The following is a 27,389-nucleotide window of genomic DNA, read 5'->3' on the forward strand; positions in this document are numbered from 1 at the left end:
TATTTTCAAATCCAAATGATTTCCAAATGTGAATCTGCTAAGATCAGGTGGCCCTCGTGACCGTGCAAGTAGGAGACAAGTGAAAGAAGCAACCAAGAGCGCTACGACTACTCTGAAGGAGTTGCAAGTGCACAAATGCTGCAGTGCATGTGGGAATAAATGGGATTCAATGCTACACTTACATGCTTTTGAGCCATCAAACTACTGTGTACACTTTAAATGGATGGATCTGCATAGATAGATCGATCGATAGATCGATAGATAGATAGATAGAGACATATAAAAATAAAATGTCCTGTTACTTCAACCGTCTCCTGATGATATATACAAGTTATGCAATCAATCATCTCTTTGGTCTTCCTTTAGACCTCCAATTCCAGCACCGTCTACCAATATATTCACCATCCCTCCTCTGAACATGACCCAACCACCTCTGAACTTCCCTCCAAAACATCTAACATTGTGCCGTTTGTCCGATGGACTCATTCTTGATCCTATCCGTCCTGGTCACTCCCAAAGAGAACCTCAACATCTTCATCTCTGCGACCTCCAGACCTCCACTGTTTCTAGACCAAACAGCGTCACCGGTCTCACCATTGTCTTGTCTACGTTTCCTTTCATCGAAACAGAATAATGGACAATACCCCTAGAGTCTCACAAGAGGGGGGGAGGATGACAGACCCAACAGGATGGATATGACGGTTAGGGCAACAGAAAACGCATGGATAACCAAACAACACTAGTGTTCGATGTAAAATGCCATTGTGGGAAGCTTTGCAAGAATGCAAGGGGGCTTAAAATACATCAGTCAAAGACCGAATGTGGAAAAGGGAAGAAGCAGATGCATTACATGGACTAACCCTCTAAATACTCCCTTGTGCACCCAAGCTACAACAGAAGGAGTTCATTGGCCTCAAGCAAACAACAACACTACATGGAACCAACGAGAGTTCTGGAGTTCTGGAGTCGAAGGGCAGCAGTGGAACTCAGGGTAATATGCCAAACAGGAGGGCGTAAGAGATCTTACTATTGAGGATGGAGATCAAGAACCTTATTCAGGAGTTCAAATTAGCAAATGCTGAAGAAAAGGAAGGCATTTAAGATCTGACCGGTGGACTTCGAGGACAACTCTACAGACCGAGGAGGGCTGAAATGTCTCTAAAACTTGGGAAGGCAAAGTGAGCTAAGTTCAATAAGGACCCTTCCAAAACTCCAAAACCAAAGGAGAGCCACAGTGACATCCTCAGGAACCAGACCTGTAGTGCTCAGCCAAAGATCAGCAGAACTGCTGGAACTCCTCAGGAAGAGCTCGGTGAACCAACATGGTGAGAAGTCCCAGACATTGTAGAAAAAGCCTGTTCAGCGTCTGCCCCAAAAACCGAGCGCTTTAAGATAAGATAACATAAGAGATAAGAATGGACAACAGAATGGAACCGTAAGGGTGAAAAGTAGACAGCCAAAACTGAATGACGATTTAAATCGAGGAATGTCAAGAGCAATGACAAGGGTGAAATAAATAAACAAAAATAGGCAGGATGCGTGCAGGCTGGGACCAACAAGGATACAAAAGACAGCAGAGTTAAGGCATGACGTGAATGGGGTGAGGTAGGGAGGATGTGTGCCGTCCTATAACTTATAAAATATACAAGAGATGCCCGATGCTCCTCTGCAAGCTGTGGAAAGTGTTGCAGAGGATATGGGCAAAAGGTATTATTCCATCATCCTCGAAAGTAAGCAGAGGAGGGTTTTGTTCTCAAAGAAATGGACTCCGGTATCAGCCAGTTCTGAATTATTTCTCTCCAAAGTGTGGAACGCAAGATCTTCTTTTCTGTCCTGGCAAAAAGGATGACTGCCTACATGGTAGAGAACATATGTATCAACACGTTAGTCCAGAAGGGGGCGGCAAGGCGGTGCAGCGGTTCGCTCTTCGGCCTCACAGCATGAAGGACCCTGGTTCCATTCCGACAAGGGGGACCTTGTTCTTGGAACATACGGGTGTCCTCAACCAGCTGATTCAGGAGGCCAAGGAGAGCAAAGGAAAATCTAACGGGTGTCTGGCTCAACCTGACCGAAGCATACAAGGTCAGTCCCTCATGGCCTCATCGGCATGGCTATGGAGCACTACCACATCCCCTGTTACAGCAGGGGAATGATTACTCGCTACCTCAAAGGGTTCAAACTATGGTTCAAAACAGCCGGATGTGGGAATCCTAACGGGTTGCACCATCTCCCCCATCCTGTTCGTCATGGGAACGGACCTGCTTATAAAGGCTGCAGGAAAGGAATCTAGTGGACCATCAAAAAGAGACTTTATGGACGACCTCACTATCACGACTTCTGCAAATCAGATGGATCCGGAAGTTACTTAGTGAGTTCCTTTGGGGCGGAAGCGCAACATGGGAGCCCCTGCAGCGCATGGTGAATACATCCAGAAGGATTATCGGTGCACCTTTCCCCTCCCTGCAAGACATACGGTATGCACCTGCAAAGTTCTCACAATTTTGGGGGATGAAAACCACCCAGCATACAATTTGTTTAGCCTCCTGCCCTCTGGGAAGAGATACAGGGGCCTCCGTTCAAGCACCACCAAACTCACCAACGGCTTCATCCAGCTGGCCGTCAGGATGCTGAACCTTCTGTTTTGTTATAAATATGATTATAGATATGAGTGTGAACATTGCAATACAACAGTAAGTTGAATATAGTGCAATAAGACGTTTGAGTGCAGCTTGATGTGCAACTCACAAAGTGTAGGTGCAAGAAGTTTAGTTTAGCCTGATCTTACTTGACAAGCACACCAGCTTTTCTCGGTTTAGTTTTAGACTTAACTTATTTCTGGTTACTGTAGTAACTAAATGTTATTTATTATTTTTGTTGCTATTGCTACACTTGACACACTAAGGTGTCTACGCATGGGATTGTGAGAAACGTCATTTCAACTCCTTTGTCCAGTGGATGAGAAAGGAAATGTAGCTTCTGTCGTAAAATCGATAATAAAATCTAATCCGGTCCGACTGCCTATTTTTCTATTTCGTATTTTTGATCTGAGTCTAAAATTGAAATGATGAAAAACACTGCATTTCTCCTTTATGATCACGAGTTATACAAGGATTCATATGGCCTTCAATGCTTTGTACTTCTCAATAATATTCCTTATTTATAATAATAATATAATAATAATAATTTATAATAATATGTCATGTTTCAAATGAACCCAGACAGACTTTTTCCTCTAAATTTTGGTTAAAAAAAAACAAAAAACTTAGATTTGTTTGTTTTATTTGCCATTTGCATGGAAATAATACTGGACATTTGAAGTTGGTACAGGGACCAATAATAAATAGTAGTAAAAGCTGAGGTAGTATTTTTAAAATATAAATGTTTACAACTGTTTCAGGTAGAGTGCATGTGTTGTGAAAATGATTTAAAAAATAATGAGCTATCTTGATGTGTTTAATTGTGTTTTATTGTGACACAGATGACGAAAAAAACATGCTCACCATATTTGACTGTTTATTTCTGCAACCATGAAATGTAAAAATGTATTTTAAATGAATCTCAAACAGCGGCGGACAAACCGAGGGGCACAAAAACAAAATCGCCTGAAATGAACTCGGACAAGTGAAGTGGGATCTGTCCACGATCCATCATCATTTAGTCTGAAACAAACAAAACAAAAAACAAAACTAGAGGTTAGTTGACATTTCTGTGTGGTGTTTACATACATAATTACACATACATACTTTTTATTGTTGTTATACACTCGCATACTGTATAGAAATGGAAGAAATTGTGCAGGAAAAATATGAAATTGATGCATCTATTGTCAAAAAGTGCATTTTATACTTCACTTTTTATTCCACCTGTTACCATGAAATGCCGTGGAAAAAATGCTTTTCACCCGATTGGTCCAAAAATGATTTATTCAACGTAAATAATGTGTCTTGGTACATTTAATTGGCAGAACTATACAATGCTTTTCCACAAGATGGCAATACAGGAGTGTTTAGTGATGTTTTGAGTGAAACAGCGAAGAATATTGTGACCCAGATAAAGGTCCATTTATGAGTGGTGGTCAGAAAAATGTAAAAAAAGTAAAAGTAAAAAAATAAAAAAAAGATGAGCTCAAGAAAATTCAATAAAAAGTTATATTGTGTTTCTGCAAGAATATTAGCTTTGCGTTAAACCAAACACAGCCGGATTTCACACTGAGTAGGTACATTGAGACAAGTTTAATTCTATTTCATTAAAAAACATAATTGACATATTTATTCAGTGGTGATTTTTCCAATGTAAAATACAAACAACTATATTTATCCCGAAGGAAATTGTTGTGCCAGAGTTTCAAGTAAAACATAATAATAAATAAGAGTAGGAAATTGTATAAACAGCATAAAAAAAGGGGGGGAGAGTAAGAAATACAAATAAAACTATAAAGCGTCTAAGTAACAAGTCAAGGCTATAAAGTGGCTATAAAGATTTTGAGATTCCCTGCAGCTGAAGGGAGAGGAATTATCCCAAGTAATTTAAATAAGTGACTTTCGGCTGTTGTCTACCACCGTTAAATGATCGAGATGATTATTATTATCATTTAAACCAGGCGTGCCCAGTACGTCGATCGCAAAGGTAGTGTGTGTAGATGGCATGGCATTAAAACGTTAGACGTCAGCCTATCATCCGCATTATGAAATTTGTCACTTGACTGACAGTCGGTTCGTCCAATCGGACCTTTTCTGTCACTGCGCATCTGCACATAGCGTGCGTTCTAGCAAGCTAGCGAGCTAGCATCCAATTTATGTCTTCTAAATGTATGGGTATAAAAATGTATGGTAAGTAAAAAGACTAAAACGGAATGGGAGGTGGACTTTTCTTTTTTTTTTTTATTGCCATTTTCAACGTGCGTTTGCCTCATCTGCCATTGCTATACCAAAAAAAGGGAATAACATATTTACCAAAAAAGTACTCTGTTGTAGCGTGCCATAGGGGTTATGCAAGATCCCCAAACATTTATTGCGTTAAGTGTACTCACTAAATATTTATTCAGCATTTTTAGTGGAGGTAGATCATTTTCACATGGTCATTTGAAAAGTAGCTCACAAGGCGAAAAAGTGTGATTTAAACAGTAATAGAACGTCATGTCAGTTGGTTGTAGTGACAAGAGAGCGAAAGTGAAATTTGTCCAAAGTCATTAAAATACAGGACATTTTCAGAAATCCCTTTTGTTTCCAACCTGAAGAGAGCTCATAAAGGGAGCGAAAACAAAAAATCAGAAATAAAGATACTGAAAATTTTACCTTGATGAGCGTGGTCACCAAACAATAGAGGATAGAGACGAGGAAAAGAACGAGGAAGGCGAAAGCCATATACCAGCTTTCCACTTCTACGTTGTTGTCGACGGAAACGTGAACCACGTCGTCTACGAAGTCGCATTGCGGCGACGCCTCTGCGTAAAAAGAGCAGACGCCAAATTTCAGGTCATTTATGTCAATTTTTCCACACGATTCCCCCCCTCTGTTTTGATGATATTGAATATAAATTGGATTTTATCTGTTGGCTCACCCAACACATCGGTGACGGTGGTCCGAAAAGGCCTCGCGGAAGACTCGTGCCCGACGGCGCAGGTGTAGGTGGATCCCCGGCCGGTTTTAGAAACGTTTAGGTTGCTGCTCATCGAGTAAGTGCTGCTTCCTGTATTTTTCCACGCCGGGCTGTTTGTGTAGGTCGCAGGCGGGAGCTTTTGACCGTCCCTTTCCCAGTACACGCTGATTTTAGGTGGGAAAAATCCAGAAACCAGGCAAACGAACGGGGCGTCGGAGGTAGATCGCTCCACCAATGTAGGGGGGATTATTTTCACCGTTGGTTCCTGCAGGCCTGGAGATACAAGATGAACACAACAACTTGTTGTTTTGAAATACAGCGCGTCAAATCCGGCGATGATAACGATACCTTTGCTTTTGACGATGCGGTTCTCGTAGACCGTTTCCGAGCATTTGTGTTTCACGCCGCAAGACACTCGTTTATACGCGTCCCAGTCGTTTGCGGACACGTTCAGAAAACTCTGCAAGGTCTCCGTCCCGTTGTTGTGTCTCTCCGGTCGTCCCGTTTCAACGTTCTGCGTGTCGAGTTGGTCGCCGACCCGCCATGAAACGGTGAAGTCCCACAGAAGAGAACTGACTAGGAGACAGGAGATGGTCACGTTTTCGCCGGTTTTGGAATCCAGCGGTTGCGGTCCGGTGATAAAGACGTTGACTTCCTGACAGGATTGTGGAGTTACTAAAACAAAACAAACAAAAAAAATCGTCATTGAAAAAAAACTTGCGCGTTTCTTTGGACTGTTTACGGAACCGTTGGACGATTCAATCACCTGAGCAGAAGCTGATGTTCTCCCTAACGAGAACGCCTTGTTTCAGTGACCTGTCGGACACTTGACAAGTGAAGTCCATGCCGCTTCTCCAGTGTTTTAGGGGGACGTGTATTTGACTGATGACCGCTACGTGTCCATCGGAAGCCAAACTGGTGGCGGTTGAGCTTGAAAATTCCTTCTGAGACTGATAAAACCATTGAATTTTGGGTTCGAAACCAGAAGAATAGCACAAGAGCGTCTGGTTTTCTGACCCTCCGCTTGGCGCTAGGAGAAGTTTTAACGACGGCTTCACTAAAGTGAAAGGATACCAGTATTAATAAAGCTTAAATTGAAGGAGGACTCATCAACGGAGGGGCCGCTCACCAAAAAGATTGCCGATGGGGTTTGACTGGTATCTGCTGGAGAAGCCCTGGGTAACACTGCAGATAAAATTTGTGTCACTTTCCCAGTAGCTTTCAGGAACCTTGAATTGCCGACTGATGGTATGAGGGCCTGGAGCTCGAGGACGAACAAGGTACTGTTGGCTGGGAATGTTGAGTCCGTTTGCCTGGAGGGTGATGAAGAGGTCCAGAGAGTCCATTTTGGTGACTTCACACTCCAGTATAGCAGTGCCATTCTTCAGCGGGTCTGGGTGGAGTCTCCTGATGTTAACTGTTGGAGCTTGAACTCCTGGGTGAAAACAACACCGAGTAAAATCTAGCGCTTTCAGAACGCTTTGACCGCCCCCCCCCGTTTCCTCTCTATCCTTAATCCCCCGGACCTGTGGTACATCCTTTCCATCTTTATCTGTTTCGCCAACCTGTATAGATTCACCCTCCTTACTGTCCAACCGAGCATACAAGTCATTGTGCGCCCTTTGTTTTGCCTTTGCTACCTCTATCTTTACCTTATGTTCTATCTCCCTGTACTCCTGTCTGTTCTCTTCAGTCCTCTCAGTGTCCCACTTCTTATTTGCCAGCTGCTTTCTCTGTACATACTCCTGCCCTTCCTTGTCACCAGAGTCATCCTACAAACTTCCATCCTATGCTGTCTGGCTACACTCTAACCTACAACTACTTTGCAGTCACTGATCTCTTTCAGGTTACCTCTTCTATACAAGATGTAGTCTACCTGCGTGCTCCTACCTCTGCTCTTATAAGTTCCCCTATGCTCCTGTTTTTTCTGGAAAAAATTGTTCACTACAGCCTTTTCCATCGCTTTCAAAGCGCTCCAAACACTTTGACCGTCCCCCCCGCGCTCTCACCTGAGACTCGGACCATTTCCTCGGTGTCCGAGAAGCACGGATGTTTGGCTTTGCATTTGAGAAGCTCGATGACTTTCCAGCGGTTGATGGGAATGATCAGACTGCTGCTGACGTGAGTTGCGTTTCTCTCATCGGTCTGTCGGTCAGCGGACTGGAGCTCGTCATCCATTAGCCAACTAACGGCAGCATCGAATATAGTTTGTACCAAACACGTCGCTTTCACTTCAGAATTTGTCGTTGTTACAGTGTCAAGGGATGGAAGCGCCACGTGCAGCAGAGGAGGCAAGCTGGGGAGTGCTGAAAAAATAAAAAACAGCATTTTATACCCTTAAATATCAATCATTTGTCGGTGGTTTATACCGGAAATCAGTCTTGAACTGAGAGTGAGCAGCCATTTATACTTACTGTCACAAACACGTATAGTTTTGATCAAATTGTGAGAGTAACTGCATGAGAAAACCGAACCGCCCGTCCAGTCTTTTATATTTGGCTTGATCTCACTGCTGAGACTGTAAGTTCTCCGAGTCGCCTCGACGCTCCGCAGCTTTCTTTGGATCGGCTTGAAGTCTGCGTCTTGGTCGTCCTTTTTCCAGGTGAGGCTCTGACTTTCAGGAAAAAAGCTGCCCCTCAAGACGCAGATCAGCTTGACCGGAGAGGCTCCGATTTTCCCGTCCCAGACCGGCTGCAAAGTCATTTTTGGAGACAAAGTTCGCAGGTCTGAGGAGCAAAAATTGCATTTTCAATTGGTCAGTTGGAAAAGCCGGAACCACCTCTTACTCAATATCTCCAAGACCAAGGGGACCACCCATGTACTTCTCTATTAGCATTCTCAAAGCAAATACTGCATCTGTAGTACTCATTCTAGGCATGAAGCCATACTGTTGTTCACAAATGCTGACTTCTGCCCTCAGTCTACTGTCCACTACTCTTTCCTATAACTTTATTGTATGGCTCATCAACTTTATCCCTCAATAGTTGCCTTAATTCTGCACATCCCCGTTATTCTTAAAAATAGGCACCATCACACTTTGTCTCCATTCTTCAGGCATTTTCTCACTCTCTAATATCCTGTTGAATAATCTAATCAGAAACTCTACCGCTGCCTCCTCTGGACACTTCCACACCTCCACAGGTATATCATCAGGACCAACTGCCTTTCCACTCTTCAATGCCTTCCTCACTTCACTTTTACTAATCTGTGCTACTTTGTGGTCTACAATAGTCACCTCTTCTACCCTTGCCTCTCTTTCATTTTCCCCATTCATCAGCTCTACAAAGTACTCTTTCCATCTCCCCATCACTCTTCTAGCATCAGTCAATGCATTTCCCTTTCTGTCCTTAATCCCCTGGACCTGTTGTACATCCTTTCCATCTTATCTGTTTCGCCAACCTGTATAGATTCACCCTCCTTACTGTCAAATGGAGCATACAAGTCATTGTGCGCCCTTTGTTTTGCCTTTGCTGCCTCTATCTTCACCTTGTGTTGTATCTCCCTGTTCTCTTCAGTCCTCACAGTGTCCCACTTCTTATTTGCCAGCTGCTTTCTCTGTATATACTCCTGCCCTTCCTAATCACCTGGACCTGTTGTACATCCTTTCCATCTTTATCTCTCTGTTTCGCCAACCTGTATGGATTCACCCTCCTTACTTACCAACCGAGCATACAAGTCATTGTGCGCCCTGTTTTGCCTTTGCTACCTCTATCTTCACCTTATGTTGTATCTCCCTGTACTCCTGTCTGTTCTCTTCAGTCCTCTCAGTGTCCCACTTCTTATTTGCCAGCTGCTTTCTCTGTATATACTCCTGCCCTTCCTTGTCACCAGAGTCATCCTACAAAGCACCATCCTATGCTGTCTGGCTACACTCTAACCTACAACTACTTTGCAGTCACTGATCTCTTTCAGGTTACCTCTTCTATACAAGATGTAGTCTACCTGCGTGCTCCTACCTCCGCTCTTATAAGTTCCCCTATGCTCCTGTTTTTTCTGGAAAAAATTGTTCACTACAGCCTTTTCCATCACTTTCAAAGCGCTCCAAACACTTTGACCGTCCCCCCCGCGCTCTCACCTGAGACTCGGACCGTTTCCTCGGTGTCCGAGAAGCACGGATGTTTGGCTTTGCATTTGAGAAGCTCGATGACTTTCCAGCGGTTGATGGGAATGATCAGACTGCTGCTGACGTGAGTTGCGTTTCTGTCATCGGTCTGTCGGTCAGCGGACTGGAGCTCGTCATCTATTAGCCAACTAACGGCAGCATCGAATATAGTTTGTACCAAACACGTCGCTTTCACTTCAGAATTTGTCGTCGTTACAGCGTCAAGGGATGGAAGCTCCACGTGCAGCAGAGGAGGCAAGCTGGGGAGTGCTGAAAAAATAAAAAACAGCAGTTTACACCCTTAAATATCAATCATTTGTCGGTGGTTTATACCGGAAATCAGTCTTGAACTGAGAGTGAGCAGCCATTTATACTTACTGTCACAAACACGTATAGTTTTGATCAAATTGTGAGAGTAACTGCATGAGAAAACCGAACCGCCCGTCCAGTCTTTTGCATTTGGCTCGATCTCACTGCTGAGACTGTAAGTTCTCCGAGTCGCCTCGACGCTCCGCAGCTTTCTTTGGATCGGCTTGAAGTCTGCGACTTGGTCGTCCTTTTTCCAGGTGAGGCTCTGACTTTCAGGAAAAAAGCTGCCCCTCAAGACGCAGATCAGCTTGACCGGAGAGGCTCCGATTTTCCCGTCCCAGACCGGCTGCAAAGTCATTTTTGGAGACAAAGTCCGCAGGTCTGAGGAGCAAAAATTGCATTTTCAATTGGTCAGTTGGAAAAGCCGGAACCACCTCTTACTCAATATCTCCAAGACCAAGGGGACCACCCATGTACTTCTCTATTAGCATTCTCAAAGCAAATACTGCATTTGTAGTACTCATTCTAGGCATGAAGCCATACTGTTGTTCACAAATGCTGACTTCTGCCCTCAGTCTACCGTCCACTACTCTTTCCTATAACTTTATTGTATGGCTCATCAACTTTATCCCTCAATAGTTGCCTTAATTCTGCACATCCCCGTTATTCTTAAAAATAGGCACCATCACACTTTGTCTCCATTCTTCAGGCATTTTCTCACTCTCTAATATCCTGTTGAATAATCTAATCAGAAACTCTACCGCTGCCTCCTCTGGACACTTCCACACCTCCACAGGTATATCATCAGGACCAACTGCCTTTCCACTCTTCAATGCCTTCCTCACTTCACTTTTACTAATCTGTGCTACTTTGTGGTCTACAATAGTCACCTCTTCTACCCTTGCCTCTCTTTCATTTTCCCCATTCATCAGCTCTACAAAGTACTCTTTCCAACTCCCCATCACTCTTCTAGCATCAGTCAATGCATTTCCCTTTCTGTCCTTAATCCCCCGGACCTGTTGTACATCCTTTCCATCTTATCTGTTTCGCCAACCTGTATAGATTCACCCTCCTTACTGTCAAATGGAGCATACAAGTCATTGTGCGCCCTTTGTTTTGCCTTTGCTGTCTCTATCTTCACCTTGCGTTGTATCTCCCTGTTCTCTTCAGTCCTCACAGTATCCCACTTCTTATTTGCCAACTACTTTCTCTGTACATACTCCTGCCCTTCCCTGTCACCAGAGTCATCCTACAAAGCACCATCCTATGCTGTCTGGCTACACTCTAACCTACAACTACTTTGCAGTCACTGATCTCTTTCAGGTTACCTCGTCTATACAAGATGTAGTCTACCTGCGTGCTCCTACCTCTGCTCTTATAAGTTCCCCTATGTTCCTGTTTTTTCTGGAAAAAATTGTTCACTACAGCCTTTTCCATCGCTTTCAAAGCGCTCCAAACACTTTGACCGTCCCCCCCGCGCTCTCACCTGAGACTCGGACCGTTTCCTCGGTGTCCGAGAAGCACGGATGTTTGGCTTTGCATTTGAGAAGCTCGATGACTTTCCAGCGGTTGATGGGAATGATCAGACTGCTGCTGACGTGAGTTGCGTTTCTCTCATCGGTCTGTCGGTCAGCGGACTGGAGCTCGTCATCTATTAGCCAACTAACGGCAGCATCGAATATAGTTTGTACCAAACACGTCGCTTTCACTTCAGAATTTGTCGTCGTTACAGCGTCAAGGGATGGAAGCTCCACGTGCAGCAGAGGAGGCAAGCTGGGGAGTGCTGAAAAAATAAAAAACAGCAGTTTATACCCTTAAATATCAATCATTTGTCGGTGGTTTATACCGGAAATCAGTCTTGAACTGAGAGTGAGCAGCCATTTATACTTACTGTCACAAACACGTATAGTTTTGATCAAATTGTGAGAGTAACTGCATGAGAAAACCGAACCGCCCGTCCAGTCTTTTGCATTTGGCTCGATCTCACTGCTGAGACTGTAAGTTCTCCGAGTCGCCTCGACGCTCCGCAGCTTTCTTTGGATCGGCTTGAAGTCTGCGTCTTGGTCGTCCTTTTTCCAGGTGAGGCTCTGACTTTCAGGCAAAAAGCTGCCGCTCAAGACGCAGATCAGCTTGACCGGAGAGGCTCCGATTTTCCCGTCCCAGACCGGCTGCAAGGTCATATTTGGAGACGAAATCCGCAGGTCTGAGGAGCAAAAAAAAAAATTGCATTTTCAATCGATCGCATTTATAAAAATGACCGGAATGATGGATTCATCGAGATTACTGGTGATTGATAAGCATTTCCGAGAAACTAACCAGAGTTTAAGAACATCAGCGGACCCTTAAAAGTTTCTCATCATTGTTTAAAACACATAATTTACATTGAAGTTGCGGGGAAAGCTATTGGCTGATGTCTGAATTCATCAATATCCATTATCTTTTAACAAATCTCTGTTCTTAAAAGCTCTACTAATAGTTTTTAGGGATGGTTTGTTTTGCAATCAACAGGATTGCTGTGCTTAATTAACATTTTATCAGGTGCAATGAAAACTTTCCTTATTTCATTATAAGGTGTTACGTACCTTTCGCATTGCCAACGTAATTATAAGTGAACCAGCTGGAGATATGACAAGGCTGAGAGTGTGTTATGCGAAACGTTACAGCGGAGAAGGTCGTCGTGGCGAGCGGCGAGAGCGGCGGGCGAAAAAAAAAAAAAAAAAAAAAAAAAAGGACAAAAATAAAAAAAAATAAAAAAATAAATAAAAAAAGCAGAAGTGAAACCAAGCAAAAATCGACGGTGCGTCAACAAACTGCAGGTGCTGCCGGCGGTTTTAACAGTAAAAGAAATATATTTAAATATCTCACAAGATGTGAAAATGATTTTGCTGGACCTTAACAGAGAACTTATTTCACACGGATGAAAAAAGAAAATTTGCATTTCAACACGCAATGATGATTCCAGGTGTTGGATGACGAATGATGAAACTACTTTGTTGAAATAGAGAAGGAACAGACACATTATCTTATTACATTATCTTATTTGCATATGTTTATTTGGAATTATTATATATAGTGACAGACAGATGCTTACTTACAAAGATATTATCACGGACAGGAATTAACACACATATAAAGTCATTTCTTCACCAAGAGCTCTCCATGTTTCATTTGACCTGGAAAAAAAAATAAAAATAATAAATATATGTTTATATTTTCCGACCACATGCTACATGCACATTTTTCAGTATCACATTTTGTATTTTAATTGCAACATTCAGTTTCTTGGATCTTTCATTTCGCCTGCACTAAATTCAAATAATATTTCTGACAGCAAGGAAGTAATCATTGTATCTTTAATGAAAATATTATTATAGGTATCCAATTAAAGTATGTCGATGTGAACAATAATTTTATTTTATTTATTAACAGCAATAATGATAATAAACTTTTCTCTTCCACTTTTCTGTTTAGTTTAAATTAACAGGCCTTTTTAGCCTTATCATTGAATAAACATTAATAGCAGCCAGATATAGTTACAAATAATGTTGTCAAACCATTTTGAAATATTTAATGAATTCGGAATTAATCATTTTATTAATATTCGAGGTGATATCTAAGTGAGCATAACAATGACAAATACAATAGCTGTGTTATTTTCGAATAATCGTTGGTATTTGATTGTTGGTTTAATCTGGAATCATATTTGAGGTATTATAATAATTAAGATATTAAAAATTTGCAGTGACCATTTTATTTGACATGCTTTAATAACATTTTTTATCGGAATTAAATTATCAAAAAAAAAAACTTGTAATGGATCACAGCAAGGTGATTTGACTTGACCGAAATAATTTGTTTATTTATAGATGATGAATCTGGATACATTGAGATGGAAACATTCATAATAGCGAACCAAACTGCTCGTATTTCAGTTAGAATATCAAAAAAAAGATTTAACTTGACCAGGCGATGAGGGTATAAATCGTTTATTTTATTTATCCTGAGAGTTTCATCAGTTAACAAATAATTCAATTGTTTCCTTTTTGTAAAAATAAGTAATTTGCGGAGCTGAATTAAAACCCTGATTCATTTCATGAAAACAATTTGTTTTGCGGGAAAATGAACAAGTGCACGATCCTGAGACACTGATTCAAGATAAATTAAATAATTCTATAAATTATTAGTTGCATATAGCAATCTTATTGTCTCTATTTACATTCATATCTTTGGACACCATGTGGGGATTAATATATATTATCTTAAAAACCAATGCATGGATTAATTCATGAAAATCAAACCAATTCAATGCCAATGACGCCAATAATAACATGAAAAATAACATATGTTTGATAAATATATAGAATTATTTCATAAAGATATAAATAATCAGATTTTTTTTTTTTTTTTCAATTTCAACATTTTCTGCCGAAGCCGTCATCAGGGACGGTTTCCACGGAGACGATGTTCAGTACCTTGAAAACGGTGGTTCCGACGCTGAACAGCAGAGTGATGAGGAAGAGGAAGATGAAGGTGAGAGCCGTGTTTCCCATGTGATCGACCTCCATCGAAGTGTCACACGAGAAGTTGTTGTCGACGGGGTTGTCGACGTTCACGTCATCTGGACAGTAATGCTTCAGTTAATACCAAAGGCTTTTTAAAAAATTTTTTAAAAAAAATTAAAAATTTCAACGTTATCAGGTCTTTTTCCAGATCACACGTCGGCAAATCTAATAAAAAGAGCCTTCAGTTGGTCAATGACAAATATAGATGTGAAAAATGTTCACAATAAATGAGATTTGACTTTAATTTAAAACTTTTTTGTAATGAATGTTGTGATTTAATATTCAAAGAGCATTAAACCTATAACACTGCAGGTGAACCCTGAGAAAAAAAAATACCTTCTATGCGCAAGTGTTTGTAAATAAATACTCAACGGATGGGTTTGGAATTTGTCTGGATAAACTGATTTTTTTATTTTTTTCATTATTTTGTTATGTTTAAGTTGCTTTATGTTGCACTCAACCAATAAAAAATGAAAAAAAAAAAAAAAAATTGTGATAATTTGTGAGGCGGGTATTTTCTCCACCCCAGGTGATAAAGTTACCTAACGGCTTAAAATATGATTTTCTTCGACCCCTGAGTTGCCGTTGAAAGACTCCAGTCTGGCTTTTACAAGATTTGACATCAATTGCCGTGGGTGCAAAACCCAGTAGAGGGAAAAACACACACACACACACACACACACACACGCACACAAAGACAAGTCACACAAATGCATCTTATGAGAATTAAGGATGACTAAATTGTCATCAGACTGCAGAGATTTAGTAGTAAATGCACGACACACACAGACCATGAAGCACAAGGCTTGGAAAACAAATCTACAAGTGAGATACATCAACGAAGCGTTTCTTTCCTTTTTTTTTTTTTTTATTTTGATTCTGCATTAAAAAGACACACACACATAGTCATATCACAAAACAGTAAACATTGAAACGAACAGGGACGCCAAACAACATCTACCGGGACTTGCACGTGTCGGGGATGAGCAAGTCGAGGTTGACTATGTTGGTTTGTTTCACTGATCTGGAGCCAATGGACCTGGAGATGGTTTTGACCGTATCGTTTAAAGTTTCGTGATAAACGACACAACTGTACATCAGGTCTTGCTTTTCCCAATGCTCGTAGCTGATCGACAGGTAGCTATAGACGGAATAGAATCCGTTTTTTTCTATGGCGCTCGTGGTGTTCGAAACGTAAGTGGAATCTGCCGGCTCGTCGTCGATGAGCCAAGACACCAGTATTTCCTCGGGGTAGAAGTCTTTCACATAGCAAGTCAGGGTGACCAAGTTCTTTCTAGAATTTTCTAGAGGCGGTAGCATGTAAACGTAAGGACGCTGTTCTGGGTTTACTGCAAGAACAAGATGCCGATTAGAGACGAGGAACCCAAACAAAAAAAAAAAAAAAAAAAAAAAAAGACAAACACAGGGGGGGACGTTTCCCGGAAAACAGACGGCGGTTTTCTTACCCAACTTGCGGGAATATGTTTTCTTCATGCCGTCGTAGAGGTTGGGATGGTCGATGACGCAGACGCGTTCCAATCCGTTGTGCCATTCTTCGTACGTGATATCGAGCGAGAGGCTGAACGTGCCTTTCTGGCCGTTCGGACGCCTTTGGTACGCGGCCATGACGTTCCCTCGGTCGTCCTCCCAGGTGATGTTTTCCAGAGGGGGCCTGTTTACTTTGACTTCGCACACGACGCTTCCTTTTTTGTTTAAAAACAGGTCTTCCGACTTGGGCGGTATGATGGTTATTTGCACGTCCGGGTCGATACAAACCTCTGCCGGGCCAATTCATGAACATGCGTTAAGTAAAATTCAAGTGTATTATTCCAAACCAAAAAAACAAACAAAAAAAAAAAACTCAATATACTCACGCGGTGAAACAGTTGAGGGTTTGATCGGTACGTTTATATCCCAAGTTTTCGGACCGCTTTCGCTCTGTCCGTGAAACTGGCATGCGAGTTTGTCATCCGGGGACAAGCCGGTGGCACTAACATTGAGGAAACTGGCGGCGTTGAACACCAATTTTCCATCCCCGCGCTTATTCGCCCCAAGCAAAACATCCTGCTTGTCTAGGACGACTTCTTTTCCGTTGTGAAGCCATTTAAACGAGTGCCGCTTTGGTGAAAACCCTTTGGCAAAGCAGGAAAGGAAGGAAATCTCGCTCTGCTCGTTATAGGAAGATAGCACTGTAAGATCTGGTCCCGAAGAACTGAATTCTGAAAAAGATATACAGAAAAATATGGATGCGGAAGCTAGGAATAATACAAATATATGCAGAAGCTTGTCACAATGTTCATCTATTTATGGGGTATCCTCATGCTTGGTACTCAAGTATGCAGAAAATGTCAAAATGGCTCCTATTTTCATGCTTACTTCTGCATATACATGCAAGCGGAGGCACGTCAAACGTAATAGGAATCACAGGATTTTAAGTAAATCAGAGGAAGAAGTGCAAATATTCTGCAGAGAAGGATGAAAGAAGGTTAATCAAGCCGCAAACTGATTTGATGTTAATGTCGGTAAGCGTCAGCCTTTTCATTTTCTCCTCGCCGTCCGGATTAAATATAGCATTGGGTTACATTTCCTTGAAATTCGTGTTTCTTACTTCTAGAGAAGAAGAAAGGAAATTCATTGACGTCACAAACTCGAGAAATTCTACCTTTTAGCCAGATTTAGGATATTGTGGTACGACCCGCGTGCCACATAAAAAGTAGTTTAAAAAAAAAAAAAAAAAACATTTCCGTCACAATTGCACTGATAAAGAAAACTGACTTCAAAAAAAAAAAAAATTTCAATTTCACGATTTGCAAATCTGGTTAAACAAATTTTGAATTTGTATTTCTTGCAAGCGCACAATATTAGTAAGTATCTGAATAGGTTGCAGTTTGTTTAACTTGAAAAGATGACTTTGCAGAGTTGATACTTTATAATAGTTACTGTTTTTTCCTGATCATCATCATTATCGTAATTGGAAAAACTACTATTATAATTTATTATTATTGATAACTGAAGAATGGAAATTCCATGTATATCACAATACATTAATATACAAAAAAAAAAGAAAAATAGACTGTAAAAGTTTGTGAATTTTTTTTCTTGTGGACTTTTGTCTCATGATTTTTATTTCAATTTTGTTTTTTAGCATTCTCTGACGTGAATAGTCATAAATACATCTCTATATATATAGGACATAAACATATAATGCATTCATATTGTAATAGTGTTTAAGTATTTCACATCTCAGAATATTAATATATCATGCAGTCATTAATTTCCAAAATGCCCTGTTCAAAGAAAGAAAAAGATCCATGCAAACAAATATCAAAAAAAATATCAGTAAATTAGCAACAAGATGAGTCTTACCTGGAGTGACTAATTTTGCAACACTTCCTTCCGAATGCGTGGCGGTGCAGGTGAAGTTTTCTTTGGCGTCCCACGCCGCTTTATCCACTTGGATGTGAGTGATTCCGGTATAAACGCTGCCGTCGAGTTTTGCGGGATACTGAACGAAGTCGGTCAGGGCCGTGCTTCCTTTGCTCCAGGAGAACGTCAGCGCCGAGGGAGTGAAGCCGGTGGCCATGCAGCCGATGGTGACCTTTGACCCCGTGCCGGAGGAACATGGCCGCAGAGGAAACACAACTGGAGGGGCCGGCGTGTCTGCAAGAGGACGAGCGTTAACGGCGGTTTGAAAACACCGGCGTGCAAAAAAAAAAAAGTAAAAAGCGGTTTTCACGACGGAGTGCGATTTTACCGAGTTTTGCTTGTTGCGTTTCGAGCACGGAGATAAATAATGACGATTAATAGGATATTGATTTGCCGAACACATTCAGGAAGAATAATTCTTAAATCTAGTTTAAGTTAAGTGTGCAAAACTCAGCAGAAACTTCGATTAAAAAAAAAAAAACATAATAGGAGGTACCGAAAAACCGCAGACTGGTTTTATTAAAATAAAACTTAAGAAATGTACACGGATGGCAGTTAGACAAAGAAATAACCCGGGGTTTCATTAAAAATCGCAATAATTCTTCGCACTTTTTAAAGACCAAATTAAAAGATTCCAGCGAATCAATTTTTTCAAGGAGAATAAAAACCAAAATATTAATTCTACTTTTAATTCTATCATCGGGAAAAAGAGGTACGACATAAGAGTAGATTTTTTATAGGTAAAGAACTTAACTTAAATATCCCTCGGCGTGTCCTGTAGTCATAAATAATATTTGCTATTATTTTACATTTAATTTAACGATCGGTAAAGAGAATAGCCGGAATTCTTACCTGATGTGACTGTTACTGCGGTGCCTTTTCCCCAGTAGTCAAATTCACCATAACACAGTAATGAATGTACTTTACTGCTGCTAAAAAAAAAACCCCAGCGTACTAAACCCCACTATGTCCTGAAATATATTTAGGGAAATTTCACGAATGGTGCTCGCCGGGAGATTATATCAAGTTTACACCTAATAAAACATTTCAAAGGGAAACTTAAATTAAATATAATGAAGATTTCAACCAGTTTTACCTGATGTGACTGTTACTGCGGTGCCTTTTCCCCAGTAGTCAAAGCGATCACACAGTAATGAATGTACTTTAACGCTGCTTTAAAAAGTCTATCTATGAGCTGCAGTTGTTCAAGATAAACCCCGCTTTCTTACGAGATACATTTAATGAAATCCCATGTTAAATAACAGCATGAAGTTCGAATTTTGTCCAATCTTACCTGAGGTGACTGTTACTGTGGTGCCTGTTCCCCAGTAGTCAAAAGCATCGTAACACAGTAATGAATGTACTTTACTGCTGCTTTAAAAAGTCTGGTAGTCAATGACCCACATTATAAGATAAACCCCACTATCTAAGATACATTTAAAGAAATCGCATGTTAAATAACAGCGTGAAGCTCGAATTTTGTCCAATCTTACCTGAGGTGACGGTTACTGTGGTGCCTTTTCCCCAGTAGTCAAAACCATAAGAACACGGTAAAGAAAATACTTTACTGCCGCTCCAAAAAGTGGCAACTTACTTCTCCGATCTGCCTTTCCGTTTAATAAACTCCGCTATGTTCTGAAATATACCGTGAACTCAAGCGCTGGGAGAATACAAGGTTTGTTCTTTACAAAACTGTGGCGCCTGTTGTCTAGTAGTTCGAGAATTTCGTAAAGAAAGTACTTCCCTGCGGCCAGAAAAAGTCCGGCAACATTTCCTAAACTAAAGTTCGTGCAATTTCTTGTTAATTAACAGCATAAAATTAGAATTTGGACCAGTCTTACCTGATGTTACGGTGACTGCGGTGCCTTTTCCCCAGTAGTCAAAAGACCAGTAATCACAGTCATACCATGATTTCCCCCGTTAGACAAAAACTCTGGACGATACTATCCTAAACTGTCCCGAAGAAACGGCGGTACTTTTACGCTTTACGTTCAACCTGTCATGCAGTAGAATATATTCGACAAAGCAAACGCTTTGTCGCAAATATAATGATGCCATAATTGCGAAAAGTAAAAGGACATACCTGAGGTGACTGTGACGGTAGTGCCTTTTCCCCAGTAGTCAAACGCGCCATAGTAATACACGGTGTGGCAAACTGCTCAACAGGTCTTTCCAAAACTTGCTTTGCAAGGTACTTTGACAGTTTACCTTTTAGCGACGGCGCGATTTTACGTTTTTGCGCGTTTTGGATTGAGGGGTTTTTTTTGGATCCTCTCGGTGACCGTAAAAATCTCACAAATTTCTCAAAAGGATGAAAATAAATCGGATTACGGACCAAAAAAAAAAAAAAAAAAAAAAAGGAAAACATGGATGAACCTACCTCAGGGTAACAACAACAACAGTTAAAATCCGATTTTTTTTTTGAGATAATGGATGAAAACAACAAATACGAGTAGATGAGTAACTTACCTGAAGTTACAGTGACGGTGGTTCCTTGACCCCAGTAGTCAAAGTAATCCACAATGATCGTCTGTAATCGCTTTCTAATACAAATTCCAAGTTGTCTGGAGAAGCATTTCCCAAAGCCTGGCTTATCAACCACGTCCCTAGAGATATTTATTTCCTCACATGTAACTTTGGCTCATAAAACCATGACTTCCCTTTTCCCCCCTAACGGCTATTTGGAACAATTTGTTGAACTCAAGGAGAGTTTATAGTTCACATCTTGAACTATGCTTTTTTTTTTTTTCCCCCTCGGTTCTATAACTCAAAGTTTTGATATTCTAGATGTGAAGCAAATAAAGAGTCGCACCAGTTTTGGAGTTTACGTCTTCCTCTGACAAGGGAGTTCACCCAAAGTGGAAAATAGTCATTTTCTGTTCACTGTAACAGAAAGCTTAGGCTTCTAGGTCACGGTGAATTTTTGTATAAATCTTCTTGTCTTGGCAACTGGACTTGAATTTCTTCACTTGAAGATGTTCCACCCATCTTCTAGCAGTTATATTTGGAAACTCCTCATAGGTCGTTTGAAGTGAAGAAGCCTCCTGGATGAGGGGTGAAATGTATTCAAGTGAAGAAATTCAAGTCCAGTAGCCAAGACAAGAAGATTTTAACAAGAACTTGGCCTATTTTCTTATTGTACCCCAGAACAGTCGGAGAAAAATGGTGACCTTTGTCAGGTCCCAGCTTGGAGAGGCAACGAAACCATGGAATTGGTATTTGTGACGGGATGGGCGAGAGGATACGGCTTGGTGATGGTGGATCAGGCAGAAAATGCAAAGTAGAGATTCCTGTCAAAGGTTTTATTACCAGAAACCCAGCTCATACGGTCACTGGATCCCAAAAACAAAACTTGCTAAGTCTCAGATATGAACAGAGGACAACTATGCAGCAAGGGCGAACACTCCGGACAAAAATCGAATACGGGACTCAAAAATAACTCGCCAAGTCTCCAATGAAAGCAGCAGACAAATAATAGCAAGGACAAACGTACAAGGCAAAATCCAAAACAAACCGCCTCCCCTCTACATACGACGAGACAGAACTCCATACAAGAGGCGGTGGGCACCATTACCACCTGGCCATGAAGTACCGTATTTTCACGACCATAAGGCGCAGTCTCAGTTATGGGTGCCATTATTGTATTTAATGCACACATAAGGCGCGCCTGATTATAAGGCGCGGGTTTTATTTACAATCCACGCCCACAATTCCCCCTTAAATGTTCTCCTGGTGGCCTCTACTACGTCCGCCTTACAACAACACCACACAAGCATACAAGTGTGTGTATTTAAAAACCGAGCGGGAGCAAAACGGAGTTTGGTATTCACATTTTTTAACCGGTAATCGCCATCAATCAAACCCATGGAAGTCCTCATCCTCTGTTTCTGATCTGTACAGCTGCGCTACATCTCCGTCAAACATGCCGGGTTCACTTTCTTTACTGTCAGTCACTTTCCGTGCTGCGGGGCTCCTCGGAAATGATGCCGGCTTTTGCTGAAGCTGGAACCACAGTGGCGGCAGACACGTTAGCCCGAGAGTCTGCAATCCATTCGCTGCCTTCCACTCTTAGTGAAACCGTGATCTCCAAGAAGACTTTTCGTACCTCGTTGTGCGTATCGCCATCGTGCTGGTCCCCTTCTTCTCCACAGTGACTCACCAGGACGTCGAAAGAGAGCGGCACCTCATCCAGGTTAGCGACGTGGCTGGGCTGGATGTGTTTGTCGGCGAGGTTTTCAGGGTTGTTAAAATAACGATGTTCTGCATAACACACATACCCGTTCTTTTATATACAATCAACACCCACACTTCCCCCTTTAAAGTTCTCATGGTGTTCTCTACTATGTCCGCCTTACAACAACAACACAGGGCGCACTGCACTATAGGGCGCGCCGCACATTTTGAAGAAAATCTAAGACCTTTATGTGCGCCTTATAGTCGTGAAAATACGGTACTAAAAAGGACATTTCATAAGGCTTAAGCCGCCACCAAGTGAAATGTAACCCCTGACAACGACGTATTAAGGGATGCGGCTTGATCAGGGCAGTGGCCATCATCCCCTCGCTGCGCAACATGTTGTACTGGCCCAATTGAGGCTAGAACATAACAAATGCTCCGCTTTCCATGACAGCACCTTTTTGCCATTGAAGGTACCCATTAACGCAAGGAACTTTACGAAACCCTTGTCTGCACAGTTCTGCAGTCGCCACACGAAACAAGTTGTCTGCGTGCCGGTGAGTCCTCATATGCGCGAAAGTGCCCACATAAGGGCCGCAAAGGTAAGGAGCATGTGTGGTCCGTCCAAAAAACTGTCACCATGTCCCAAAAACAAAACTTGCCAAGTCTCCAATAAGCAGAGAACAATATTGCAGTGAAGGTAAACACTCCAGACAAAGTCAAATACCGGACTCAAAAATAACTTGCCAAGTCTCGAATGAAAGAAGACCGCAAATGGAGGTAGCTTGATCAGGTCCGTCTCAGTCATTCCCATGACGCTACCAAGTTTGACTGGACAAATTGTGGGGACGGCAACAACAAGGGACGGCACTCAGACAGGCTACATTGCTCTTCTTAGATAAGCAAGCAGATTCAGATGACAGAAGTTTTTGGACGCATGACAACCAAACATTGCCAAGATCTATATCGATATTACCACCAAAATGGTTATTTAATTTGTGCGGCTCATCCCCAATAAGGGACACATCTTCAACAGGCTACGTTTTTTTTTTTTTTTTTTTTTGGTACACAAGCAGATGCCAGGTTTTCTATCAATATTACCACCAAAATGGTAATTTAAAGTAATTGGTGCAGCTCATCCCCAACAAGGGACACATCCCCAACAGGCTACGTTTGTTTTGTTTAGGTACACAAGCAAATGCCAACTTCTTGGACCCTTGACAATCGAATATTCACCAGATCTTCATCATTAGTGTCGGATGAACTTTCCTCAAAAGTTTATGTTTACCTTAAAATAGCTAGCCAGAACCACAGCTGTTTCCACCTCCGCCTCACTGCCGTGCCATTTCACACATCAGCTACCACAAGCTAGCTCTGGGGGGAACAAAAAAAAAGCCAGAAAGAAAAGTCACTGGAGAAAATGAGCTATTTGATGCACTGCTAATAATTCAGCTTTTCTCACTTGAAAAGCATATAGAAGTCTGTAATTTTAAAATCATATGTACTTTAACTGAGTGCCCGAATCAACAAAAATCCAGTAAATAATTTGCATTTTATTGCACGATCACCCACCGACCAGTAAGAATTGCAGCTCTCACAGACCTATTAGCTCACACTCAGAACGGCCAAGACCAGAGAGCTGTAGAAGGATAAAATTGTAGACCTGCACAAGGTTGTGATGGGCTACAGGACAAAAGGCAAGCAGTTTGGTGAGAAGGCAACTACTGCTGGCGCATTAGAAAGTGAAAGAAGTTCAAGATGATGGTCAATGTGCTTCGGTCTGGGGCTCCATGGAAGAGCTCACCTCGCAAGGCATCAGTGATCGTGAGGAAGGTGAAGGAACAGCCCAGAACTACATGGCTGGACCTGGTCCATGACCTGAAGAGGGCTAGAGTCTCAAAGAAAAACATTAGTAACAACTACTAAGTAAGGTCCCCCTGCTTGAGCCAGCACATGTCCAGGCCCGTCTGAGGTTTGCCAGTGACCATCTGGATGATCCAGAGGAGGAATGGAAGAAGGTCATGTGGTCTGAGGAGACAAAAATAGAGCTTTTTGGACTCCAAGAACACCATCCGAACCATGAAGCGTGGAGGTGGGAACGGCGTTCTTTGGGAATGCTTTTCTGCACCGTATGCCTTTTTGCACTGTATTAAGGGGAGGATGGATGGGGCCATGTATCGCAAGATCTTGGCCAACAACCTCCTTCCCTCAGTAGGAGCCTTAAAGATGGCCGGGAAATACAGCCAAGGCAACTAAGGAGTAGCTCCGTAAGAGGCATCTCAAGCTTCCTGGAGTGGCCTAGCCAGTCTCCAGACCTGAACCCCAAAGAAAATCTTGCTGAAAGTCCAAACTGCCCAGCGACTGCCCCGTAACCTGAAGGATCTGGAGAAGATCTGCAAGGAGGAGTGGGCCAGAATCCCTGCTGCATCGGGTGCAAACCTGCTCAAGAACAACAGGAAACCTCTAATCTCCATTATTGCCAACAAGGGTTTCTCGACCAAATTTTTTTTTTTTTTTTCTGATGCATCAAATACATGTCATGCAATAAAAAGCAAAATTGTGTTTTTTTTGGATTTTTGTTTCAGATTCCACTCACAGCTGTAGAAAACCCATGATAAAAATTAAACCTCTATATGCTTTGTAAGTTGGAAATGCTTCAGCAGTGTATCAAATACTTCTTGTGAGATTTTGATGTTGACTTTATAAGATTTTTTAGTGTGTCAGAACATAAACTCTACCTGATTTTTTTTTTTTTAATTAAAAAAAAAAAAAAACACACACACACACCACTCTCAGTGCGGCTTCTTTTGCTCTGTTTATCAGCCTTGGACTTCCAGGCTAAAATTCTTGTTCAGATAGAGGACAAGGAAGCACCTGCTGTGGTGAAGAGTGTTTCCTGTCTGTTACTCAAATGTTGATCTAAAAGGATGTTAATAATGACCTGGCTAGAGTTTCAGTATCAGGGTTTCACTTTTGGCATGTTGAATAGGTTTTAAAAAACATGCATTTGTCAAATTATTTAACAGCTTTAACACTGGAGGTCAAAATGTTTGAATAAACCCATGCCATCTTCAGGTTACACATCTTATCTAATATTATATTTACAAAGGGAGAGAGTTTATTTGATTAAAAATCCTAAGTTTCTTTTGAGGTGTAATTTAAAGAAAAATAAAATCAAAAATATTCAGTGAATATATTGAGATTGTATATTACAACAGAAGAAGTCTATAACACACACATATTCACACACTCATTAATATATACACACACATAGATATATTTATAACATATAAAGATATAATCACACACAAGATATAATCACACACACACTATATATACACACACACACGTGTATATATATGTGTGTATGTACACACACACACACACACACACACACACACACACACACACACACACACACACACACACACACACACACACACACACACACACACACACACACACACACACACACACACACTATCTGTTCAAATTGTTGCATTATGGTATCAATAAAATACAAGCAACATGTCTAAAGTATAACGTAATTAAGATTGGAAAAAAAAAAAAAAACGAAAAAAAAAATTCTAAATGATTAAACGATCGCCGAATCCTTAATATTTGGTAAAGGCGAAAGGAAGGAGGTTTTTCTGTTGCTCTGTATCACTGTGCCACCCAGCCACCCAGTCACAGTGACAAAGTCTCCTACAAAAACTCCATCGTGGCTCATCGTTCTTCTGCAAATCGTTTGTTTTTTTCTTCCTCTTTAAAACTTATTTACATATGTTTTATTTTCGCTGGATGACAAAAGTGAAATTTGGAACGGATGAAGGTAAAAATGTTTCCAGGTACAGACATCCGCTCCTTTCATTTTATACCAAAAAGGACAAAAAAAAAGGGAAAAAAATAGCTTTGGTAAATTATTGCGGAGTATGTTTTTACATTAGATGTCAAAAAAAAATCAAATTTGGAGGGAAAAAAAAAACGCAACCCTTTAATATCTATTATTGCAGACATGAAGTCAGATTTTCACATGTTGCTTCTTTGAGCTCTAATAAAGTTTAAGCTTTGGAATTTCAGCTCAGGAATTCATACTGATAAATATTGTATCTACATTTCATCCTTTTTCCTCTCCGTTTTGAACGGAGAGGAAAAAAAAAATTAAAAACTTAAATTAAATTACACACTGTGTAAATTACACACTGTTAAATTTAAAAAATTAAATTAATTTTTTTTTTAATAACAAGATGACACTTGACTCTGACACGAACAACCAAATGACATCCAGGGATTATTTGTCATTGTTTTGATTTATGTCATTTCACCTTACTATTTCTCACAAAAACAGATTTTTCCCATTATCCAATAAAATCATGCTTTTTGTTCCATAGCTGCCATTAATGTCATAAGTCAGAAATGTTGACCAAAAAATTAAAAAAAAAAAAAAAGAAAAATCCAGACTACAAGCTGTTCCCATCCCCCACAAAGTGAGGAAAGATACAAGGATAAAAATAAACGAAAAAAAAGTGACAGTAGCAATGACAAAATTAAAAAGATGTGAATGTTATTTCATCTTACTATGAGCAGAAATTCGGCGACCTCTTGTTCTTATATCACGGTGGAATATTTAGGAGCGACAGGATTTGTTGCACATCCCATCACAGCTCCACGCTGGAATTCACTGAGAGCGACGCGTTCTTTCACAAATGTTTTTAAAAATGTTTGATTTCACACACCTGTGAACGTGGACGTGATTGGAACACCTGATTCCCATTATTTGGAGAGATGAGTCAAGACTTTCAGCCATACAGTGGAGATGGATATATGACCTTAAACACTGAATCCTGAATCTTGAAATTCAATAAAATACAAAAAAAAAGGAATTTTCTGCATGAACTTCATGTTCGATGTCATTTGGTTGTTATGTCTTATGTGACATCCGTGCACAAATGCTGCAGTGCATGTGGGAATAAATGGGATTCAATGCTACACTTACATGCTTTTGAGCCATCAAACTCCTGTGTACACTTTAAATGGATGGATCTGCATAGATAGATAGATAGATAGATAGATAGATAGATAGATAGATATGTGAGGTTTTTGCAGCGGTGTGTGTCACTGTGCCACCCCATTGTATCACAGTGTCATTTGCCCTTTCAAAAACCTCCCATCCCTCACACGGATATAGAAAACATTGTTGTTTTCGGAGACAAGAA

At 41.0% G+C, this 27,389-nt stretch overlaps 1 protein-coding gene across 1 annotated transcript in view; it reads right to left on the reverse strand.

The window, feature by feature from the left end:
• Positions 1–3,505: 3,505 nt before the first annotated feature.
• LOC147230072 (uncharacterized) overlaps positions 3,506–27,389 on the reverse strand; it is a 49,799-nt gene continuing 25,915 nt past the window's right edge. The window contains exons 3-22 of the mRNA XM_086154384.1: positions 20,467–20,526; positions 17,938–18,231; positions 16,446–16,790; positions 16,038–16,349; positions 15,533–15,920; positions 14,727–14,736; positions 14,482–14,640; positions 12,592–12,643; positions 11,901–12,212; positions 11,496–11,792; positions 10,079–10,390; positions 9,674–9,970; positions 8,013–8,324; positions 7,608–7,904; positions 6,728–7,033; positions 6,365–6,655; positions 5,947–6,273; positions 5,560–5,871; positions 5,295–5,443; positions 3,506–3,659 (exon numbers count right to left, since the gene is read on the reverse strand). Coding sequence (XP_086010510.1) covers positions 3,651–3,659; positions 5,295–5,443; positions 5,560–5,871; positions 5,947–6,273; positions 6,365–6,655; positions 6,728–7,033; positions 7,608–7,904; positions 8,013–8,324; positions 9,674–9,970; positions 10,079–10,390; positions 11,496–11,792; positions 11,901–12,212; positions 12,592–12,643; positions 14,482–14,640; positions 14,727–14,736; positions 15,533–15,920; positions 16,038–16,349; positions 16,446–16,790; positions 17,938–18,231; positions 20,467–20,526 — 4,841 coding nt within the window. The 3' untranslated portion in view covers positions 3,506–3,650. The remainder of the gene's footprint in view (positions 3,660–5,294; positions 5,444–5,559; positions 5,872–5,946; positions 6,274–6,364; positions 6,656–6,727; positions 7,034–7,607; positions 7,905–8,012; positions 8,325–9,673; positions 9,971–10,078; positions 10,391–11,495; positions 11,793–11,900; positions 12,213–12,591; positions 12,644–14,481; positions 14,641–14,726; positions 14,737–15,532; positions 15,921–16,037; positions 16,350–16,445; positions 16,791–17,937; positions 18,232–20,466; positions 20,527–27,389) is intronic.

The sequence above is a fragment of the Fistularia commersonii genome, chromosome 10, assembly GCF_037954325.1.
Source record: "Fistularia commersonii isolate RoL2024-O1a breed Wild chromosome 10, RoL_Fcom_v1.0, whole genome shotgun sequence".
NCBI lineage: Eukaryota > Metazoa > Chordata > Actinopteri > Syngnathiformes > Fistulariidae > Fistularia > Fistularia commersonii.